The sequence below is a fragment of the Rhinopithecus roxellana genome, chromosome 4 (genome assembly GCF_007565055.1).
Source record: "Rhinopithecus roxellana isolate Shanxi Qingling chromosome 4, ASM756505v1, whole genome shotgun sequence".
NCBI classification, from domain to species: Eukaryota; Metazoa; Chordata; class Mammalia; order Primates; family Cercopithecidae; genus Rhinopithecus; species Rhinopithecus roxellana.
Window position 1 is genome coordinate 28,700,357 of NC_044552.1, and position 23,888 is coordinate 28,724,244.

General features: G+C 43.3%; 1 protein-coding gene across 15 annotated transcripts; it reads right to left on the reverse strand.

Moving 5' to 3' along the window:
* Positions 1-84: 84 nt before the first annotated feature.
* Positions 85-23,520, reverse strand: TCP11 (t-complex 11). Of its 15 annotated transcripts, none has more exons than XM_030928271.1 (11): positions 23,317-23,451; positions 22,849-22,986; positions 18,786-18,897; positions 11,728-11,848; positions 4,448-4,668; positions 3,166-3,304; positions 2,901-3,037; positions 2,456-2,673; positions 2,186-2,367; positions 1,249-1,412; positions 85-522 (listed from the first exon to the last, which is right to left on the reverse strand). In XM_030928271.1, exons 7-11 carry the CDS (start codon positions 3,010-3,012, stop codon positions 290-292), a joined length of 909 nt encoding a protein of 302 aa, XP_030784131.1. In that variant the 5' UTR covers positions 3,013-3,037; positions 3,166-3,304; positions 4,448-4,668; positions 11,728-11,848; positions 18,786-18,897; positions 22,849-22,986; positions 23,317-23,451; the 3' UTR covers positions 85-289. The 15 variants fall into 15 exon arrangements, with proteins under 15 accessions (XP_030784131.1, XP_030784130.1, XP_030784127.1 ...); XM_010389631.1 differs by lacking the exon at positions 3,166-3,304 and adding an exon at positions 22,122-22,327 and having other exon boundaries at positions 92-522; positions 18,786-18,882; positions 23,317-23,520; XM_010389630.1 differs by lacking the exon at positions 3,166-3,304 and adding an exon at positions 22,122-22,327 and having other exon boundaries at positions 92-522; positions 23,317-23,520.
* Positions 23,521-23,888: the final 368 nt, after the last annotated feature.

Consider the following 23,888-nt stretch of genomic DNA (forward strand, 5'->3'; position numbering starts at 1 on the left):
GGGAAAACTGAGGGCTTGCTGGCTTCTCAGCTAGTTGAGGGCTAAAGTCATAGGGCTTGGCCTCAGCCTGCAGCACAGGAAAAATGGAGGATTTCTTGCACTTAAGAAGTTTATTAGTGAATGGATTTGGGCCAGCTGGTGTTTACATGCTTGATCCCTACAGCCTTAGTGTATTGGCTGCAGGGCCTGGGACAGAAGCTCACTGTCTGCTGGTCACTGGTGATGTTACTCCAGGAAGATGATAGGCCTCCTCTTGGGTTCAAGGTACCAGGGCTCTGAGCCGATGCTATCAAACAGACTCCACTTTTGTTTCCAGTGCCTGGGCTGGGGAGATGAGGGTTTCTAGGATCTCAGTGTAGTAGGGACCAAACACCTGCTGATTGTGATGTGTCAAGTTGACAAACTTTTGGCCCAGTTCTGCCAGTTCTGCTTCAATGAGAGTAAGACCTCCAGGAAGGTCTAACAGAGACCGCTGCACACCAAGAACCAAACAGCATTTGAGAAACAAACGAATTCGCTGATCTGTGAGCAGAAAAATACAGTGATAAGGGAAAGGGCAAACAGACTTCAGGGAGAAAATTCCCCCTGCGCTCTACTCACCCATGTTCTAAGTTAACAGATATGTACCAACCTGCCCACTTACCTATAGATAAGGAAATTTGTTTTGTTTGGAAAGGGGGCTGCTATCTTGCTCTCAAGGACAAATATAAAAAACTAGTGTGTTAGTAAATTTCAGACTATTCAAAAGATTGTTTAAGTAGCCATCAGTTAGATCCTAGTGAGTGTTTGACATAACAGGAGGAACTTAGACTGATCCTTCAGATGGCTAAGGTTAGGAGCAAGCTGGCCAAGTTCATGGCCTCCACTCCAGCATGAGGGTAGGGGATTCCCCACTATAGGACGATGTCTTCCAGCTAAATTCAGCACTAGTTTCTTGTTGGGAGATGGGGGAATGTCAGATTTCTTGGGTGCAGTTAGAGAATGACCTGTTGGTCCAAGTGACTTAACCAGGTCGGCTAGATATATCCCACGCCTAGAAGTCATGAATTTCTGGGTGCAAATCATGCTGAGAACCACAGTTAGTCTTTAAACTGAGATGGATATGATTTCAACCCAGCATTTTGAAAAAACTCAAGGCTAAACAATGACGTACCCAATTACCATGCTTCAAGTTGTTAAAGGTTGGGGTTCCACGGTCAGGATCTATCTCTTCCCTCACCATTCTCACTACCCCACAAGCATACTCACCAATAACACTGTGGACACAGTTCTCCTTCTTGGCAATGTTCTGGAGCTGTCCCATCAGAGATGCTGTATTGTCACTGCTCAGAGCAACAAGGCCCATATTCTTGAGGCTTTGATGGATTTCCTGAGATATCTGTTCACTCACAGTCAGTATAGCTTCCTCAGGCCTAGACCATGAAAGAAAGTAAGCTGGCACCTACCAGGTAACCCTGGCATAGGCCCAGAATCCAGCATGCTGTATACCAGATGCCAGGCCCACTTGAGGGAGAATGTCAGCCATCCTCTCCACCCCCAAACCCCAGCCCCTGGCAGGCTATAGGGCCCAGTGGGTAGGTACAATGTCCTCACGGTAACCCTCAAGACACCAGCTATTCTCTATATGTGGCATCGTATTCTACTTCTTAGCAAACAAAGTAAATAATAAAATCAACTCTGGAAAAGTGTTTAGTTGTGCCCTTGGATCCGCTCAGCGTTCTTTAGTCCCATGGACTTGATTTTTACATATACATGTTTAAGACTTTCTTAGGCATCTTCCAGAATCATCTGTCCCACCTCATAACTACAACCTGGCCTTCTGATTCCTCTTTCTCCTTTGGTGTGATGGCCTGCACACAGTGGAATGTTTAATCAATATTGCTGACTGACTGACCAAGTCCTGTATATATGTAATGATACCAGCCCACTGTCACCACTCAACTAGATAATGACCCTTTTGCAGCAAACTATCTTCCACACTACCCTTTTTGGAAGAAAGGTTTTGTGTTGTTGTTGTTGTTACAAGCCTTATGACCACTTATGGGAAGAAACAAACAATCTTTGTAGTTGGTTCCAAAGGACCTTTCTGTGGTTTGTGGTAGACAGTAAGCAATCGTTCATTACCTGCCTATGTTCTAAATACCACATATCACCTTCTGCTCTAAAAAATAACTATGCAGCTCACCTGGAGTGAAAGTCTTCCAACAGGGATTTGGTTATGCGTTTCAGTTTATCTACAAATTGGGGTGAGCCAAACAAAACACTGCCAGAGAAACTACTGGCCACCAGCAAGACTGAAGCCATGATGGTTAACTGGTGCAACTGGGACTTCAGCTCCTGCAGCCGGGTTCTGTCCATCAGCAAGGTCTGGGAACCAGGGAAGAATAGGCTGTCAGGGGAAGTCCCGATGGAAGCCCTGAATACAAAATAAGGCAGTGCCCCCAGACATTCCTACCTCAGGGAACTCTTCATTTTCAGGGTCCCAGAGAAGGAGGTTCAGGAAGCCCTGACACAGCACCATTGTGGGGCTGAGGGGCTCTGAGTTGTTGGTTGCCTCGTTGGGAGAGGGGCCAGCCAGGCTGGAGGAGTCAGAAGTGTCTGGGCAAGTCAGAGGTGACATGGTAAGGTCTGCTGCTGCTTGGGTCAGCCATTTGGTGGTGTGATTAAGGAGACCTATGACAGGTAAGGGAGTATATAAGCATCTTTAGCATCTTCATCTCTGAGGCTTCAAGACCAAGGTTCTTTTCAAGATATACTCCTAGTCAATAAATAAATGCTCCCTCCCCTCACCTAATAAGCAACTTTCTATTCCTAAAAAGAGACAGAGGACTCTCTAACATTATAAAAGTCAGACCCAAGGTAGTACCTTTCCCATTCCTGCCCTCACATTATATACATACTAGGCTGCTTATTGAGGAGTTCCTGGAATTTAGCCCGTTCATACTGAATGGAATGTTCCTGCAGGTGGGGTTGAAGGCTCTGGATAGTGTAGTTCACCATGTCCATTTTCATCAGGCCCAGAACCTGGAAGATCCCTCTGACACAAGGGGAAAGAGAATATTTATACTATGAAATGGAACCTAGTAAGCTAGAAACCCACCCAAGGAGTCATTAAATTACTGTATTTTAGGGTAAGGAGGGGCCTTAAGACTAACTTAGTCTTACCTCCTACATTTTCAGAAGATGACATGTGGCCCAGAACCCAATACCCAGCGTGAGTCAGTGGCAGAATTGGGAACAGCTAAGTCTCTGGACCTTGAAGCCTTCAGTCTAGATCTCCTTCACTATGGTCATTCTGCTGTCTCTTAAAAAGGGTAGTCAGTGGAAAGAAATACACCAGCATGCTAACAGTTCTCTTCAGGAAGTAGGATTATAGGTGATGCTATTTTTGACTCATTGGGCCAATTGTTTTTGTTTTTGTTTTTAACTTTCTGGGTCTTGGTTCCTAGAGCTGTGAAACAGGGATGACCACCCATCACTGTCTCCTCATAGTGTGTGAACTGGAAGAAGAAAAACCTGGGAAAGAGCCCAAGGGCCGGGTATGGTGGCTTATGCCGGTAATCCCAGCACTTTGGGAGGCTGGGAGGCTGAGGTGGGTGAATCACCTGTGGTCAGGAGTTCGAGACCAGCCTGGCCAACATGGCGAAACCTTGTCTCTACTAAAAATACAAAAGTCAGCCAGGTGTGGTGGTGCACACCTGTAATCCCAGCTACTCAGGAGGCTGAGGCAGAAGAATTGCTTGAAGCCAGGAGGCAGAGGTTGCAGTGAGCCAAGATCTCATCACTGCACCTGGGCGACAAGAGTGGAACTCCATCTCAAAAAAAAAAAAAAAAAGGCCGGGCGCGGTGGCTCAAGCCTGTAATCCCAGCACTTTGGGAGGCCGAGACGGGCGGATCACGAGGTCAGGAGATCGAGACCATCCTGGCTAATACGGTGAAACCCTGTCTCTACTTAAAAATACAAAAAAAAACTAGCCGGGCGACGAGGCGGGCGCCTGTAGTCCCAGCTACTCGGGAGGCTGAGGCAGGAGAATGGCGTAAACCCGGGAGGTGGAGCTTGCAGTGAGCTGAGATCCGGCCACTGCACTCCAGCCTGGGTGGCAGAGCAAGACTCCGTCTCAAAAAAAAAAAAAAAAAAAAAAGAAAAAGAAAAAGAAAGAAAACCTGGGAAAGGGATATTTTAACTCCTTAAAAGAAAGAAGTATGTACTGTACTGTCTTATGGTATTATACAGGGGTGGTCCAATCAAGCCAGGATAACCAAAAGGCCCTGCAGGGCCATCTTTGGAAAAGAAGAGTGAATTGACCAGAGAGGAGAAAAAAGGTGTTAAGTCAGGTCTTCAGCAGGGAATAGCTGGTCAAGACAATGGCTATAATCTAGGTCTGGCCCAGCTTTTCCTGGCTCAGGGGCTAAAGCAGGTTTCTGGGGGCAGTACCAAGTTTCATACCTCAGTAGCCAAACAGGATCCGTAATGTTTTCTAGTTTCTGCACTGCTTCATCTCGAACTGGTGCACACAGCAAAGCCATCATGTTGAGAACATACTTAGAGAGATAGAGGACTTTCAGAGCCCCATGCTCTGCCTCCTGCTTGAGCAAGTCCGTGTCCAGAGCTTCTTCAATCTCAGTTCTCAGGCGGTTCTGGCGTGGTAATAGCAGTGATAGCAAGATCTGCCCAGGAAAGAAAGTCAAAGGAGTTGATCTGTTTAGAGCCCCAAACTTTATCCAATGGGCAACCCCTTTAGCTAAAGACACACCAGCCTATGTTTTTTAAGGATCAAGAAGTTGGGTCCCTAAATTTCCCATGGAATATTATTTATCTTTGTTTAGAGGCTAGTGATAATTCAAGGCTCAAGGGGAACAATTACAGGAATAGTAGATCATTTTCTAGGCAGAATGAGATATAGAGATGAATAAAATCAAGGAGTGTGGTAAAAAGACATACAGGGTACAACAAATATAAAATACCCACCATCACATGGTGATGAGGTCTCTTAACTTTAAAAGGGAGGCATTTTTTAGATTATTTTGCTTTAAAGGGCAAGGATGAAATAGGCATAGGAGCTGTTGCAAGTCACTGAAATAGCCTATTAACCCCCAAAATAAGTTCCTGGTAAACAGGGACTCTTATTCATCCCTGTGCCTCTGTAACACACGGAACATGGTGGGGGCCTAGGGGATAAGATTCAATGAATATTTAATTGAACAGAATATGGTGTTCTCATAGCAAGATCTCAACTGTTTACCTTCATGTTAAACAAATAAAATCAAAGTTGCTCCATACTATCTATTTTAATTGCCAAGCTCTGCCAGTTACCAATTTGGAGCCTCTCAGCTCCAAATCTACCCTTCAGTGTCTACTCTGCAAAAACGGAGCTGGGCCTTTGAATTATTTTTCCTTTCCTAGCTGGCACAGTGTTAGATTTTGTCAAAAGAGGGTGCTAAAAAGAAACTGCAAGAGAAAAGGGCCTTCCTTCTTGGCTCTGGTATGCTCCTCTCAGCAAGCTCCTGCATTGTGGAAGCTTCTCTTTGTTCAAATTACTGCATGGTTTCTGCCTCTTGATTGGACTCTGGTAAAAAGTTGGTACCATGAGTGAGGTTTGATGTCCAGCAAGTTTCAAGTACTTTAGATGCCTTAAACACACGCAAACTTGAGGATAGCAGATGATCTCCACAAAAATTCAGGGGCCTGTCACCTCAGTAAAGTTTCTAGAGTTTCAGTGGTCAGGAGCTTTTCAAGTGATGCCCTCCAAGGTGAAGGACAAATTGCTGTACCTGAACCACCCACCATTAAAAAAAAAAAGGCATAATACTTAGTAGGCCTTTTAGAATTTTTTTTTTCTTTTGAGACAGAATCTCACTCTGTTGCTCAGGCTAGAGTCCAGTGGTGTGATCATGGCCTCCAACTCCTGAGCCCAAGTGATCCTCCCACCTCAGCCTCCTGAGTAGCTAGGACTACAGGCACATGTCACCATATCCAGGTTTTCTTTCTTTCTTTCTTTCTTTCTTTCTTTCTTTCTTTCTTTCTTTCTTTCTTTCCTTTTTTTCTTTCTTTCTTCTTTCCTTCCTTCCTTCCTTCCTTCTTTCTTTCTTTCTTTTTTTTGTAGAGACAGGGTCTCGCTGTGTTGCCAGGCTGGCCTCAAATTCCTGGTCTCAAGCTATCCTCCTGCCTTGGCCTCCCAAAGTGCTGGGATTACAGTCATAAGCCACTACACCTGGTCCTCCTTTTTGGATTCTTTTGAGACAGGGTCTAGCTCTGTTGCCCAGGCTGGAGTGTTGTAGCATGATCACAGCTTACTGCAGCCTCAACCTCCTGGGCTCAAATGATCCCCCCACCTCAACCTCCTAAGTAGCTGGGACTACAGGTATGACCACCATGCCCAACTATTTAAAAAGATTTTTTTTTCTAGAGATGGAGGTCTGCTGTGTTGTCCCTGCTGGTCTTGAACTCCTGGGCTTAAGCAACTTACCATCCTTGGCCTCTCAAAGTGCTACAATTACAGGCCTGAGCCACCATAGCCAGCCCCTTTTTGGATTTTTTTTTTTTTTTTTTGAGACGGAGTCTCGCTGTGTCACCCAGGCTGGAGTGCAGTGGCGCAATCTCAGCTCACTGCAAGCTCCGCCTCCCGGGTTTACGCCATTCTCCCGCCTCAGCCTCCGAGTAGCTGGGACTACAGGCGCCCGCCACCGCGCCCGGCTAGTTTTTTGTATTTTTAGTAGAGACGGGGTTTCACCGTGTTAGCCAGGAGGGTCTCGATCTCCTGACCTCGTGATCCACCCGCCTCGGCCTCCCAAAGTGCTGGGATTACAGGCTTGAGCCACCGCGCCCGGCCCCCTTTTTGGATTTTTAAGGCAACGTGCACCACACCTGTGTTTGCTACTTTGACATTCATTTGAGTGATTTTGATTTATTTAGAATCACTCAAGGTTACCCACTGTTTTGGGGGGGGGGGTAGGGGAGTGCTAACTAATTAGAGCAAGAGTAGGCTCTGCAGCAAGTTTAGACTTAGTACAAGCCACTCTACCATTTGGGCCTTATGATCCTGCAGATCCAATGACACTTTAAGTGTCCATAGCAAATAAGGGTCCTGTATAGAATGTCTTGCAAGCACCAATAAGAGAACCACACATGGACCTTTAGGAATTGGAAGCAAATCTATTCCTTCTTTACTGATAATTATTCACCTTTTGAGAAACAACTTCTTGGGCCTTGGTAGAAAGTAAACACCTTACTATAGAACACTGGGTAACCATGTGGACTAAGCTTCTCATCAGGAATTAGGTATTGTCTAACTTACATAGCTACAAGACTGGACATGCACAGCAGCAATCTATTATCAAATGAAAATGGCCTATAAGAGACCAAGCATATACTGGTAATAAGAACAGATACACAGACCAAAAGAACAGAGAGCTGATAAATAAAACCTGGATGTATGGTCAAATGATTTTCAACAACAATGCCAAGAACCAATGGGGAAAGGACAGTGTTTTCAACAAATGGTGCTGGGAAAAGAGGATATCCACATGCAAAAGAACAAAGTTGGACCTTTACCTTACCCCCATATAAAAATATTAATTCAAAATGGCAGTGGCTCACGTCTGTAATCCCAGCACTTTGGGAGGTCGGGGCAGGCAGATCACCCGAGGTCAGGAGTTTGAGACCAGCCTGGGCAAAATGGTGAAACCCTGTCTCTATTAAAAATACTAAAAATTAGCCAGGCGTGATAGCGCACACTTGTAATCCCAGCTACTATTCGGGAGACTGAGGTGGGAGAATTGCTTGAACCCGGGAGGCAAAGATTGCAATGAGCCAAGATCGCATCATTGCACTCCAGCCTGGGTGACAGAGCAAGACTCCATCTCAAAAAAAAAAAAAAAAAAAAAAAAAAACCTAAACATAAGAGCTAAAACTACAAAACTCTTAAGAGAAAACATAGGTGTAAATATTCATGATCTAGGATTTGGCAGGATATGATACCAAAAGCATAAAATTCAATAAAAGACAACCCAATTTAAAAATGGACAAAGTACCTGAGTAAACATTTCTTTGAAGAAGATGTACAAATAGCCAACAAACACATGAATAGATGCTCAATATCACTAGCCATTAAGAGAAATGCAAGTCGATGAGATACCACTTCACACCCATTAGAATGGCCATTATAAAAACTGGAAAATAGCAAATGCTGGCAAGGATGTGGAGAAACTGGAACCCTGGTACATTGCTGGTAAGAATATAAAATGGTATGGCTACAACAGAAAACAGTTTGGCAGTTCCTCAAAGAGTTAAACATAGAATTACCATAGGATCCAGCAATTCCACCTTTAGGTATATACCCAGAAAAATTAAAAGCAGGGACTCAAATATATACTTCTATACAATGTTTACAGCAGCAGCATTTACAATAGCCAAAAGGCATAAAGCATCCATAAAGAACCTAAATGTCCATCAACAGATGTATGGATAAACAAAATGTATTCCATCCATATAATATTATTCAGCCATAAAAAGGATTTACATTCTGATATATGCTACAATATGGATGAACCTTTAAAACATTACACTAAGTTAAACAAGTCCAAAACTAAAAGAACAAATATTGTATTACACTTATAAGTACCTAGAGTAGTCAAATTCATAGAGACAGAAAGTACAGGTGTTAGCAGGAGAGGGGAAAGGGAAATTATTCTTTAATAAGTACAAAATTTCTGTTAGGGAAGATTCAAAGGTTCTGGAAATGGATAGTGGTGATGGTTATACAACATTGTAAATTTACTTAATGCCAGTAAATTGTAACACTAAAAGATAGTAAATTTTGTTATGAATATTTTGCCACAACAAAAACAAATCCTAAAAAAAAATTAAATAAATTTTTTAAAAGCCCACAATATGGCCCATTACTCAGGGAGGATCAGCCAGCCATCTTATGGCAGATTATTTCACTGGACCTCTAACAGTTTAGAGACGGCGAGATTCATCCTTACTTGGATAGACACATATTCTGGATATGGAGTTGCCATATTCAGAATATGTGGCTACCAGCATCCACATAATCACAGAATGCCTTTTCAGCTGTCCTGGGTCTTTGCATGCCCCACTGCATTGCTCAAGGAACTCATTTCATAGCAAAAGAAATGCAGTGAATTCATACCTACTAAATTAACTGGTCTGACCAAAAAGCTTTCACTGAGAATCAACTGGCCTAACGAAAAAGCAGAATGGCTTATTTTAGACTCAATTACAGCATTAGGTGAGCAACAATACCTGAAAGGAAGGGAACTGGTCTTATAGGATGCAATATATGCTTTGAATCAACAACTTTTTTTTTTTTTTTTTTTTGAGACAGGGTTTTCTCTGTTGCCCAGGCTGGAGCACAGTGACACAGTCACAGCTCACTGCAACCTCTGCCTCCCAGGCTCAAGCAATCCTTCTGTGTCAATCTCCTGAGTAGCTGAGACTACAAGCATGCACCACCACACCTGGTTAATTTTTCTATTTTTTGTAGAGATGGGTTTCACCACATTGCCCAAGCTGGCCTCAAATTCCTAGACTCAAGCATTCTGCCCACCTCAGCCTCCCAGAGTGATAAGATTACAGGTGTAAGCCACTGTGCCCAGCTTCAAAGACCATTCCATGGTGCTGTACCCTAATGCCAGAATACATGGGTCCAGGAATCAAGCAGTAGAAGTAGGACTGGTTCCTCTTACTGGTACACCTGATAACCCACTTGCAGGATTTTTGTTTCCCATTCTGCCAACTTTTAGGTCTGCTGATTTGTGTGAAATACTTGCATTGGTTCCAATGAAATAGAAGATGAAACTGTCACCTGGCCATTGGGGGCTCCTTATACCACTGAACCAAAAGGGTTAAAAAAGGAGTTACTGTACTGGCTGCAGTACTTGCTCCTGAGTACCAATGAGAAACTGGATTGTGGCCACACTATGGGGGTAAGAAAGACTATGCCTGAAACTCAGGAGGTTCTCTGAGTTGCCTCTTAGTACTTCCAAGCTCAATATTAAAGGTTAATGGAAAACCACAGCAAACAAATAAAGCAAAATGTCTCAGACTCTTTGGCAATGAAGGTTTGGGTCACTGCACCAGATAAAGAACCCCAACCAGCTGAAGTTCTGGCCAAGGACAAGGGAAATATGGAATGAATGAACAGTGGAAGAAGGAAGCCATAGATAACAACTAGAGCCTTGTGACCAGTTATGGAAACAAGGACCATAAAAATTATCTTTGCTTATTATATGTATGTTTATTTATATATGTCAACATTTTGTTCTTCCTTTCTTTCCATTGTTATTTTATATACAAGTTGTTAGAAGTTAATTTTATGATTTAGCCTTCAAGTAACAGAATATTCAGTGAAACTGACTGAATTTGAGGAGTGACCAGTGATGGATACAATAACTGTTTGGGCCATGTCTCCTCATTTGCGGGGGAGGATAAATAATAATTAGCTATTTGTCTTGTAAGAGTTCTTTTCAGGAATTCAAATGTGTATAGAAGACTGCATGTGGAAGCTGAGTAGCCAAAGGTGTGAACTGTGCCATTTATCAATATATTGCCTCACAGATCCAAATCCATTGTTCTTTGCTCTGTGAAAATGGAACTAAGTCCTTTCCATCTTTCCTTTGCCAGATGGCACATTTTAAGCTTCATCAGCAGAAGGTGTTAGTTTTCTGTGCTATATAACATACTGCCATAATCCTAGCAACTTATAACACCACACATTTATTATCTCAGTTTCTGTGGGTCAGAAGTACAGATGCAGTTTAGCTGGGTCCTCTGTTCAGGGTCTCACAAGCCTGCAAGCAAAGTGTTAGCTGGGCTGCATTCTCATTTGGAAACATGACTGGGGAAGATTCTGTTTCCAAGCTCATTCAGATTGTTGGCAGAATTCATTTCCTCACAACTGTACACTTGAGGGCCCCAGCTTCTTACTGGCTATTGTCTGGATGCTAACCCCAGGTCCTAGAAGCCACCTGTAGTTCCTTGCTACGTGGCCCGCTCGATAGGCAGTTCACAACACAGCTGTTTGCTTCTTCAGGGCCAGCAGGAGAATCTTTCCCTCCAGTCTCCTAAGACAGAGTATTATATGATGAAATGTAATCATGGGAGTTATATCCCATCACTTTTGCCATACTGCTTGGAAGTTGCAAATCTCATCCACTCAAGGGGAGAAGATTATACAAGGGTACAGAACATTGTGGGTCACCTTAAGGTATGTCTGCCACATACTAGAAAGACATTGCAAAGGCAAGAGCTTTTATTCCTGGTTCTGGTATGTTCACTCGGCAGGCTCCTGCAGTTCTTGGCTCCTGTAGCATGAATAGCTTCTCTAGTGCTTGGCTCCTGCAGTGCACTGTTGTCAGCAGCATGCATAGGCCAGCAACTTCTCATGGCATACCTATGCCCTCTCAAATGAGGTCCTTGGTTGGCCTCTCTCAGCCCTAAGGGTATGAGAGATGCCCTTTATATGTGATATTCAAATATTCTTTAGTTTTCTTTACTCTTACTAGTCAAGCCCTCATTTCTCCAATTCCCATTATAATAATTTTTATATTAAACCCTCCATGCTGAAATTACTGTGTGATTTCTGTCTATTGCTTAGTCTCTGACTGATTCATGGACCATGTTCCATTAAGATTTGCTAGTCACTGACACTCCAATGAGCTGCAGATGTCTAGAAACTTTACATTTACAAATGGAAGGTCACTCACCTCTTTAATTTCTTTCAGAAGTTCAAGAGCACAACTGAAGTCAGGGGGAGTTGCTGATAGTTGCTCTTTAAGATGGTCCCAAAAGGCATTGTGCACTGTCTCCTTGACCTTGCCTTCCAGACTATAAGGGGGTTAAATGAGCAGATTACTCTCTCAACCCAAAAAACAGTTACAGTGTCATAACCTCCTAAACCCCAAATTGAATTTGGTATGGTAAAAGGCCATTATAATAACAGGGAAAGGCCAGGAACTATGTTGGAACTGCAGCAGAGTTGAACAAGCTAGGGTTATTTGTATTTCAAGGGTAATGGCAAAACCTCTCAGAAGGGCTCCTTGTGGTTCCAGAGCAGCCCTCCCTCTGCAGTAGAAAGAGCCCTGAATGGAGAGAAGTCAGGCTGACTTTTAGCACTGACTGTGCATCTAGCCTAGATATGTAACTTGATTTCCATTTGTGTATACACATAGCATTGAGCTAAATGATCTTTCATTTTCTTATACTCCTGAAATCTAGGAAAGGGTATTCCTTCTTTGAAAATACCAAAGGTCCACAGATATTTCCAAATCAGCATATCTAAAACTAAATTCATTATCTTCCTCATCCAAATCTGCTCCTCTTGTATTCTCAATTTCAGTGGCACTACCATCTATATAGTAATGGAAGCCAGAAAGAAGTCTTTTTTTTTCACCTTGAAAAAAACACAAGGAGCAAAGGAAATTTGTTTTATTTTATTTTTTGAGACAGGGTCTCACTCTGTTACTCAGGTTGGAATGCAATGGCACAATCAAGGCTCACCGCAGCCTCAACCTCCCAGGTGCAAGCAAACCTCTTACCCCTGCCTCCTGAGTAGCTGGGACCACAGGCATGAGCCACCATGCCAGCTAATTTTTTTATTTTTATTTTTAGTAGAGATGGGGGTCCCGCTATGTTACTCGGGCTGGTCTTGAACTCCAGGGCTCAAGCAATCCATTTGCCTCTGCCTTCCATAGCGCTGAGATTACAGACATGAACCACTGCACCCAGCCAAGGCAATTCAATTTAGAAATGAGAGTCTTTCAACAAATCATGTTGGAACAACTAGATATCTACATACAAAAAAAAAAAAAAAAATCTAAACATAAGCCTTAAACCCTTCACAAAAGTTAACTCAAAATGGATCACAGACCTACTTGCAAAATACAAAACTGTAAAACTTGTAGAAGATAACATAGGAGGAAATCTAGGTAACCCTGAGTTTGGTGATGACCTTTTAGATACAATGCCAAAAACATAATCCACAAAAGAAAAAATTGCTAAGTTGTACTTCATTAAAATTAAAAACTTCTGCTCTGTAAAAGACACTGTTAAGAGAAAAAAAAAAAAAAAAAAAAAACAAGCCACACACTAGGAAACAATCTTTGAAAAATACATCTCTGATAAGGATACGTATCCAAAACATACAAAGAACTCTTAAAACACAATAATAAGAAAATGAACAACCATTAAAAAATAGGCCAAAGACCTTAACAGACATCTCATCAAACAGGATGTTCAGATGGCAAATAAGTATATGAGAAGACACTCAACATCATTTGTCATTTGGGAGTTGCAAATTAAAACAACAAAAAGAAAAAAAAAAGGACACCGCTATATGATACTTATTAGAATGGCTAAAATCAGAAAACTGACACCACTAATTGCTGACCAGGATGTAGAGAAATAGGAACTCACATTCACTGCTGGTCAGATGTAAATGGTACAGCCAGTTCGGAAGGCAGCTGGGCAGTTTCTTACAAAACTGAATATACTCTTACATATGATCTGGCTATCACGCTCCTGGGTATATACCGAAATGAATGAAAGCTTATGTTCACACAAAAACCTGCATGCAAATGTTAATAGCAGCTTTATTCATAAGTGCCAAAACTTAGAAGAAACAAAAATGTCTTTCAACTGATAAATAAACTGTCCATAAAATGGAATATTATTTAATGATAAAAAAATGATTTGGGAGGCTGAGGCAGGTGGATCACTTGAGATCAGGAGTTCAAGACCAGCCTTGCCAACATGGTGAAAACCCATCTCTACCAAAGGTACAAAAATTACTTGGGTGAAATGGTGTATGTCTGTAATCCCAGCTACTCAGGAGGCTGAGGCAGGAGAATCGCTTGAACCCAGCAGGCAGAGGTTGCAGTGAGCCAAGATTGTGCCCCTGCACTCCAGCCTGTGCGACAGAGTGAGACTCCATCTCAAAACAAAAAGAAGGCCGGGTGCGGTGGCTCATGCCTATAATCCCAGCACTTTGGAAGGCCAAGGCGGGCGGATCACCTGAGGCCAGGAGTTGGAGACCAGCCTGGCCAATATGGCGAAACCCTGTCTCTACTAAAAATACAAATATTAGCAGAGGCATGGTGGCACACGCCTATAATCCCAGCTACTCGGGAGGCTGAGGCAGGAGAATCACTTGAAACCGAGAGGCGGAGGTTGCAGTGAGCCGAGATTGTGCCACTGCACTCCAGCCTGGGTGACAGAGCAAAACTCCATCTCAAAAACAAAAAAACAAACAAACAAACACACAACAAAAAAGAAAAGAAAAATGAGCCATCAAGCCACAAAAAACATAAAGGAAACTTAAATGAAATTACTAAGTGAAACAACTAATCGGAACAGGGTCCATACTGTGTGATTCCAACAACACGACTTCCTGGAAAAGTCCTCCTGAGTGGCTGGGTTTACAGCTGGCTTGCTTTTTTTTAAATGTTTAGTAGAGACAGGATTTTGCCATGTTGGCCAGGCTGGTCTCGAACTCCTAGCTGCAAGTGATCCACTCGCCTTGGCCTCCCAAAGTGCTGGGATTACAAGGATGAACCACCATGCCCGGCCCCCTGCTACCATCATCTCTTAAATTAACTAGTCTCCCTGCCTCTAGTCTTGTTCCTTTATAATCTGTTTTCCACACTGCCACCAATTCATTCTAAAAACAATGCTTTTTCTAAGATGCCATATTTAACATGAAGTAATGCTTATTTAAAGTCCTTTGGGGGCTCCCCCATCACCAGCAAGATAAATGTCTTATGTTACCTTATATCATACACTCTGCCCTCTCTTTCCAATGTATTTTCTTCCACCTTGTAACACCTTGTGCTCAGTCATTGCAAGCTGGTTGGAAAGAACATACCATGTTCTACCACCATTCTCTGCCTCTGACATGTTGTCACCACTACCTGGTGCAACCTTTCACACCAAGACCACCTGGAAAGCACTTACTCAACATCCAAAACTCAAGTCTTCATAGGCCGAATCTTCCTCCGTAGGCAAATCTTCCCTGATCCTCCATAGGTAGCTGAACACTCTCATTAAACTCTATATATGTGCAGCTACAAGTGAACTTATCAGCCTAATTAGTCATTTGCTATTATTCAACTGTCTCCCCTACAAAAGCTTCTTGACAGCAAAAACAGTGCCTTATCTGTATCTCTATCCCTAGCACCCAGCATTTTGCCTGTGACATAGTAAGGACTCAATAAATGCCTGGTAAATGAATATCTGAGAACGAAATTTCCCTTAGGAACCTACAATTGTAATTAAAATCATCCTATGAACCTAAGGTAAAGCCAACTGCCAATAATGACTAACCTCAAACAATTTCAGCCTTTTTCCCAACATAATTTTTTATATCACCATACTTGGAAACCCAGCTCTGAATACTACTATTTCTCTGGCTTCATTTCTCCATCTCTCTTTTCTTCTACCTGCCATATCCCTCTATCCCTCCATGCACCTGCAACTCCCTCACCACCACCCTATCACAGACCTTATTCTCCCAGTTTCAGTTTTCTCTCCTCCCCTGTGAGCAACAAACATATCTAAACAGTGAGAGAGAAGCTGAGAGACCCGAGTTTGGTCAATACCTGTTCCCGGAGTTGTGCCTGGCATGGAAACTTGCTAACATCAGTCAAGAACAAATCAAAAGAGCATGAAGACCAGAGGAGCAACATGTGATGGAGAGAGGCCCTTTAGTAACAGACACCCCACAGTGGCCCTCTGACAAAAGCATTTAAGGATGCAAATGAATCATAAGTTGTCATTATTTATTTGTCTTTTGGTGGAAAATTAGAAAAATGTTATTTTTTAATTGTGTTTTCTTTTCTCAGCCTCATCTGTGATACAATATTTACAATTTGTTTTTTTAGAGACAGAGTCTTGCTCTGTTACCTGGGCTGGAGTTCAGTAGCACTAGCACAGCTTACTGTAGCCTTGACCTCCCAGGCTCAAGTAATCCTCCCACCCCAGTCTCCTGCATAGCTAGGACTACAGCCATGCACCATCACAACTTGCTAATTTAAAAAAAAATTTTTTTTTTTTTTTTTTTTTTTGTAGAGACGAGGTCTCACTATGTTGCCCAGGTTAGTCTTGAACTCTTAACTTCCAGTGATCCTCCCACCTCAGCCTCCCAAAGTGCTGGGATTACAGGCATGAGCCACTGTGCCTGACCAAGAATTGCTTAAAAATATAAAATCTGGGCTGGGTGTGGTGGTTCACGCCTGTAATCCCAGCACTTTGGGAGGCCAAGGCGGGTGGATCATGAGGTTAAGAGATCGAGACTATCTTGGCTAACAGTGAAACCCCGCCTCTACTAAAAATCCAAAAATTAATTGGGCATGGTGGCACGCACCTGTAGTCCCAGCTACTCGGGAAGCTGAGGCAAGAGAATTGCTTGAACCCAGGAAGCCGAGATGGCAGGAAGCTGAGATCATGCCACTGCACACTCCAACTTGGCAACGGAGCAAGATTCTGTCTCAGAAAAAAAAAAAATCTGACACTGAAATTTACCCACTTAATTGTCAATAAACCAGCAGAACCAATTCAATTCATACTTACTGAATGGTTCTTCTTTACCACAATGTCAATATAACTAAGAATAATAAAAATAAAGCCTGGTGTGGGTGTGGAAGCATTCTTTATCAACAGAGTTCAGATTTTGATAAATAAGCTGAGTTATGAAGCTGGGAGAAAAAAAATCCCGAGTCAAAACACCACTAACAGAAAATCTTTATCTGTGCCTGTTTAGTATGAAGCCACTTAAAAGGGTAGTTGATAGGAGCTATATGGTAGGCAGCTGACAAGATGGCCCCAAAGATCTCTGCTTCCTGATACAGTCATCCCTTGGTATCCAAGAGGGATTGGTTCCAGGATCCCCCTCGGAAATTCATGGATGCTCAAGTCCCTGATACAAAATGGCATAGTATCGCATATAACCTATGCACATCCACCCATAGGCTTTTTTTTTTTTTTTTTTTTTTTTTTTGGTTCGGTTTTGTTTTGAGACGAAGTCTGGCTCTGTCGCCAGGCTGGAGTGCAGTGGTGCGATCTTGGCTCACTGCAACCTCTGCCTCCTGGGTTCAAGTGATTCTCCTGCCTCAGCCTACTGAGTAGTTGGGACTAGAGGCTCGCACCACCATGCCCGGCTAATTTTTGTATTCTTACTAGAGACAGGGTTTCACCATGCTGGCCAGGATGGTCTCCATCTCTTGACCTCGTGATCCGCCCGCCTTTGCCTCCCAAAGTGCTGGGATTACAGGCGTGAGCCACCACGTCTGGCCCCATAAACTTTAAATCATCTCTAGATTACTTAAATATCTAATTCAACATAAATGCCATGTAAGTAGTTGTTATACAATATTGGTTTTTAATTTTGTATTATTTTGTATTATTTTTATTGTGTTATTTATTTCATTTTTCTAATTTTTTCTATATGCAGTTGGTTGAATCCACGGGATGCAGAGCCCACAGATACAAGGGCCAATTGTATTCACATCTTTGTGGAAGCCTCTCCCCTTGAGGGTGGGCAGGATCTAATGACTCATTTATAGCAAATGGAATGTAGTAGAAGTGGGCCGGCACAGCGGCTCACGCCTGTAATCCCAGCACTTTGGGAGGCCCAGGCGGATCACCTGAGCTTGCGTGTTCGAGACCAGACTGACCAACATGGAGAAACCCCATCTCTGCTAAAAATACAACATTAGCGGGCGTGGTGGCACATGCCTGTAATCCCAGCTACTTAGGAGGCCGAGGCAGGATAATTGCTTGAACCCGGGAGGCGGAGGTTGCAGTGAGCAGAGATTGCGCCATTGCACCCCAGCCTGGGCAACAAGAGCAAAACTCCAACTCAAAAAAAAAAGAATGTAGCAGAAGCAATGGAATGTCACTTCTGAGATTAGGTTACAAAGACTGGCTTCTGTCATGGGCACCATCTCTCACACACACTCTTGTTCTTTCCCTTGGAGGAAAGCCAGCTGCCATGTTTAGAGCTGCCCTATAGAAAAGCCCATGTGGCAAGAAATTGAGGGAGCCTCTGGCCAAGAGTCAGCAGACTGACTACAACCCATGAGAGACTATAAGCCCGAGGTATACAGTTAAACCATGCCCATATCTCTCATCCACAGAAACCATGACATAATGAATATTATTGTGCTGGGCACAATGGCTCATGACTGTAATTCCAGCACTTTGGGAAGCTGAGGCGGAAGGACTGCTTGAGCCTAAGAGTTCAAGATAACCCTGGGCAACACAGTGAGACCCCATCTCTAAAAAAAAAAAAAAAAATCGGAAAATGAGGTAGGAGGATCACTTGAGCACAGGAGGTGGAGCCTGCAGTGAGCCATGACCACACCACCGCATGCAGGTAACAGAGCGAGACCCTGCCTCCAAAAATTAAAACCACCCAAAATGGAAAAATGAAATATTATTTTAAGCTGCTAAATTCTGGGGTAATTTGTTATGCAGCAACAGATTAAGTACTACAGGCTGCTTCCTCCAAGTTTGTCAGAGATCTGAAATCCACCCTATTTATTTTAACAAGTGTTGCTTTGGTTTATTTGTTGGCTAAGTAACATTTGCTTCTTGACCTTCTTTGGTACTAATAATTATAACTTAGTACTCTTCTGTTTAAGTTGTTGAGACCTCTCAGGTTTAAATACTGATTGTACCATTAAATAAAAATGCTTCAAGTCTGATCTGAAGCCATTAGTGCTAAGTACCTAAGCCAGGATGAGCAACATGAAAGAAGAAGAGTCTATACCTGCTTGGAGGTAAAACCTTCTCTTCCATGTAGTAATCACAATTCATCCCAATCTTGTTGCTCAGCTTGGAAACTTCATTAACGGTTTTTGTCAGACCTGTGACAGAAAGAACTGATGGTGGACAACAATGAGCCCATGCAAGTCTGAATTTCTATTTTAGTCAGAGATTCACTCAATCTAGTAGGCCCCAAATTTAGATTAATCAAACTGGTCTTACACAGACTCACCCAATTATTCTAGTGATTTATGTTTTCTGCACCGTATGCCCCATGCCAGCGCTAGAAACTTTCAGAATAGTAGTCTCACACTGGGGGAAGAGAGGGCAAATAGCTAGTTCACAAAAAAAGGAGGAAGTGAAACAGATGAAAAACTTTTCTCTTAAAAAGTAAAATCGTATTTATAGCAGCAAAGAAACAATAATTTGAAATGTGCAAAAATAAACATTTATCTAAGTATTAAGGTTCCACGTTCCTTTTCCTGCCTCTGATGCTACACATGATGAAAGCTAAACTCTCCCTACGGATAATACTCAGATGTTACTGAATAGCGCCAAAGTCATTTGGTCTTCTAAAGTGGTAGTTCTCAGATTTTAGGATTTCACAGACTAATAAAATTTCCGAAAATATTTTAAGCAACTGAAAACAACTTGCCAACTTTTTCTTTTGCCTAGTATGGACAGTGAAACAAGCAAATAAAAATCACTCTAGCACCACCAAAATCATAATTTCATCAAAGAAAAGATAGCTTAACCTCCAAAAAAAAAAACAGAAAGGAAATATTATCAAAATAAAAAGCAGACCTTTAAATCGAATTAACTTTAGGAAAACTCATTACAATATCTTTATGATTTAATTTCACTAAATAGTGCTAAGAATTTTGTCACAGATCAGCATGGGCATTTGGCAACCACTGTTCTAAGTTTTTAGTGCCGAACTATAGTACAGCTGATAGCATTCACACATAATAGGTATATATGGTAGTTACAATGATTACTTGGTGTGTAAAATGAAGTTGTATACAATACATCATATTTTATCACTCTCTTTTGATGAAGTGTCATGATTTTTCACAGAAAATTATTTGGCTCCAAGATGTAGAGGAGATGTAGATGAACAAAGATTGGCCACAAGTTGATCATTGTTGAAGCTGAATGATGGATAAATGGGGGCTCATTGTATTAGTGTGTAACACATAAATGTGTAATTTATGTGTTACACACTAATACATAAATGTGTAATTTTTCTATAGTAAAAATATTTAAAAATGTAAAAAGGAAAAATAAGGTTACTGTAGAAATTTACATAGGAGAATGCCCCTGTTCTTAGATACACAATGAAATATTTAGAGGTAAAGTCATGACTTTCTATCTCACCCCAGTTAAAATGGCTTTTATACAAAACGCAGGCAATAACAAATGCTGGTGAGGACGTGGAGGAAAGGGAACCCTCGTACACTGTTGGTGGGAATGTAAATCAGTACAACCACTATGGAGAATAGTTTGGTTTAGTTCCTCAAAAACCTAAAAATAGAGCGACCATATGATCCAGCAATCCCACTGCTGAGTATATACCCCAAAGAAAGGAAATCAATGTATCAAAGAGATATCTGCACTCCCATGTTTATTTCAGCACTATTCATGATAGCCAAGATTTGGAAGCAACCTGTGTCCATCAGCAGACGAATGGTAGATATACACAATGGAGTGCTATTCAGCCAAAAACAAAAAAACAACACGAGATCCTGTTATCTGTAACAACGCAGATGGAATGGGAGGTCATTATGTTAAGCGAATTAAGCCAGGCACAGAAAGACAAACTTCACATGTTCTCACTTATTTGTGGGAGCTAAAAATTAAAACAGTTGAACTCATGTAGATAGAGAATAGAATGACAGAAAACCAGAGGCTGGGAAGGATAGTTGGGTAGGGGGTTGGGGGGTTGCAGGGAAGCGCGGAGGATTAATGGGTACAAAAAATAGAATGAATAAGATCTAGTATTTGAGAGAACAGAATGACAATAGTCAACAATAATTTAGTTGCACATTTTAAAATACTTAAAAGAGTATAATTGGATTGTTTGTAACACAAAGGATAAATCCTTGAGATGATGTATACCACATTTACCCTGATGTGATTATTACACATTGTATGCCTGTATCAAAATATCCCATGTACCTGATAAATATACATACCTACTATGTACCCACAAAAATTTTAAAATTAAAAGAAGCCAAGGCCAGGTGCTGTGGCTCTTGCCTATAATCCCAGCACTTTGGGAGGCTGAGGCAGGTGGATCACCTGAGGTCAGGAGTTCGAGACCAGCCTGGCTGACATGGTGAAACCTCGTCTCTACTAAAAATACAAAAATAAACTGGGCATACTGGCACATGCTTGTAATTCCAGCTACTCAGGAGGCTGAGGCAGGAGAATCACTTGAACCCAGAAGGGTTACAGTGAGCCGAGATCACATCACTGCCCTCCAACCTGGGTGACAGAGACTCTGTCTCAAAAAAACCAACAAAAAAGACCACCACCAACAACAAAAATGAAAAGAAGTCATGACGTTGTAATTTTAAAAGGCAGGAGGGGGAATACAGGGAGCGAGAAAAAGCAATAGGGCAGAATATTAACAATGTGGGCATTCACTGTGTTATTTTTTACTTTTCAGCAGACAGGATATTTAAAAATAAAAAGTTAAGGGGATTGTAGACCATTACCAAAAATCCACTGAGTCCCTGCTTAGGTAAACATGAAGGTGAACTGGACCTTAAGTGGATGCTTGATTTAAGTGGACCCTTTATTTCTGCAGCCTCTCTGAAGTCTTTGGTTCCAGCCCAAATGGCAAAACACAATCAAATACGTAAATAGACTCACTGCTAATTCACGAATGCTAAATGAGAGCTAAGAGAAAATCTTCAGAAGGGGATTGAGCTACAGCAGCTTACTGAGGGACGGCGGGAAATAGACATAGAAACACTTTCCAACTACAACAAATCAAAGTTCATAGCCTGCCTTGATAAGACTGTTCTGTTGCTTAAAAGTTACATAGCACTAAGCAATTCCAAAACAGCACTAAAATTCAGGAACGAAGAGAGCTCAAAGAGAAATCAGAGATAAAATTTAACCGAAATAGATTTTAAAAATCCACATCCCAAGGACAAAAACATTTTCAAGTAATATAACCACCAAGTCAACCTAGTATACAAAATTTCAAATTTTTTTAAAAAGGAATTTGATTTTTCATTTTACTGAGAGTTGTTTTATATATGGACTCATTTAAATAGACACCTAAAAAACTTAAATTGTATGTACCAAAAAAATGGACTTTTCATCCCACATCAGGTTCAAGGCTGTTGAAAATGCCTCCAGTAAGCCTTTTGGTACCATTCTGTTAACCAGCAGCGACCCCATGTGGCCACAAGAGAAACTAATCTAATTCAGCCTCAAAGCCTCAATCTAATTTTTCGCATTTCAATAGTCAAGAATCTTCTCTCGAGTTGGTGCACGCGGACAGCTCTTCAGTTTGATGACTAGTTACGTTCTCTGGAGATTAAGAGAAATACAGCATGAGTCCCAGTGAGACTGGACCCACCAAAAAGCGCAGAGAAGACCTTGTGCCCCAATAAGAACACGAAAGAACATCCACTACAGAACCGAGCTAGAGACTGGGCCCAGGACACTACTACTTCTTGAGTTAGCAAAGCACTGAGAAAACCCAATTCCCGTCTGGGATCATTTGGGTTCTTTAAAATCAACCCCAGATCTATCTGCCAATTCCCCCTACATATTCAAAATACAATACAAAGGAGAGCTTTGAACCGACTCAGTCTCAAATCTTGTCAGATTCAAGTAATCACGCTTGGGTCACTTCTTTCTCTGGGACCAAAAACTCTTTGAAGACCTCTGCCCTCGGGCCTGTAAGTAAAGGCGGGTGGGGGAGAAACAGAGAAGGACAAACAAGAGAGGGACGGTGAAGAGAGAAAACTTGAGGGATGAGGGGGTCTGCGGACCCCCCACACTAAGCACCCTCTAGGGGGCCACAGGGACCGCCGAGCTGGACCTACAGGGAGGGGGGTCCTCGGGGCCGCTCTTGTCTTCATGGGGGGGTCCTGAGGTTTCGGGCTTACAGGACCTGTCCTCTGAGTCGCCAAGGTCCTTCAGGGGCACACTCTCCTCCACGTCTGGCATTTTGCTGATGGTATCTGGGTGAGGGAGAAAGGCGTGTTGTTGGCGCCGGGGAAGGGGCCTCCCCAACTGCCAAGGGAGTCCCTGGGGGCGGCGGGAAGAGGGTAGCGGCCTCAGGGTCTTGGGTGTGCTGAGCTGCAGACAGGGGAAAAGGAGCGTGGAGGAGCGGAAGTCGAGAGTGAGACAGAAGTGGAGCCCTGGGCGGCAACGAGGAAACTAAGGCCACCGAAGCCTGGCGCACGGCGGGCCGCGTGGGAAGGCCTCTTCCTCCGCGGCGAGGTGCCCCCCTCGCCCGAAACGCCGGCCCAGGTCAGCCTCCGGCTCCCAGGCCGTCACCTCCTGCTCACCTCCTCCTCCCACGCCGCGGGTAGCCCACTGGCGTCCGCTCCCGGGGCCTCGCGGCCTAGCGGCCTGGACCGTACCACCGCGGCAGAGCGGCGGGTTGAGGCTGCGCGCGGTGGGAGAGGCCGGGGTTTGAGAACAAACCGCCGCGGTCGCCGGGACAACGGGGCCGAGCACGTGCAGCCCGCCAGGGCCGGAAGCGGCAGGCTCGGGCGTCCTTCCTGAGCTGGAAGCCAACCAGGCCTCGAGCTGGTCGCTGGGGCCGGTTCCTGCCGGTCAGCTCCCGCCCCTCGAGAAAGATGGCCTGGAACTGCTGAGACGAGGCCAGAGCATGCGTGGGGCTTTTCTTCAGGCTATTCAGACAGCCGAGAAGCGGAGCCACACCCAGGAGGGTTGTTTTCACAGCGTGTCCTCCGCCACCGCCACAGGGGCGCAGGCGCCGCGCTCTTTCCTCACATGTGGGAGAAGCGGAGGAGCCGCCAGGGCTGGGGCCAGGCTCTGCCCACTGGGGTCTCTGCCCGTGGCCGCCCTCCGCCTGCTGGGCTCCAGCCCTTGCCTTTCTTGACTCTGAATCTAC

Excerpts from the sequence above, each read along its gene's own strand:
- TCP11 (XM_010389625.2), bottom strand. The coding sequence starts at position 22,972 with ATGCCAGACGTGGAGGAGAGTGTGCCCCTGAAGGACCTTGGCGACTCA. Across the intron at positions 2,674-2,900 it reads ACTCCTCAATAAGCAGCCTA|GTCTCCTTAATCACACCACC; the intron begins GTATGTATATAA and ends TACCTGTCATAG. Across the intron at positions 2,368-2,455 it reads AAAATGAAGAGTTCCCTGAG|ACCTTGCTGATGGACAGAAC; the intron begins GTAGGAATGTCT and ends CCTGGTTCCCAG.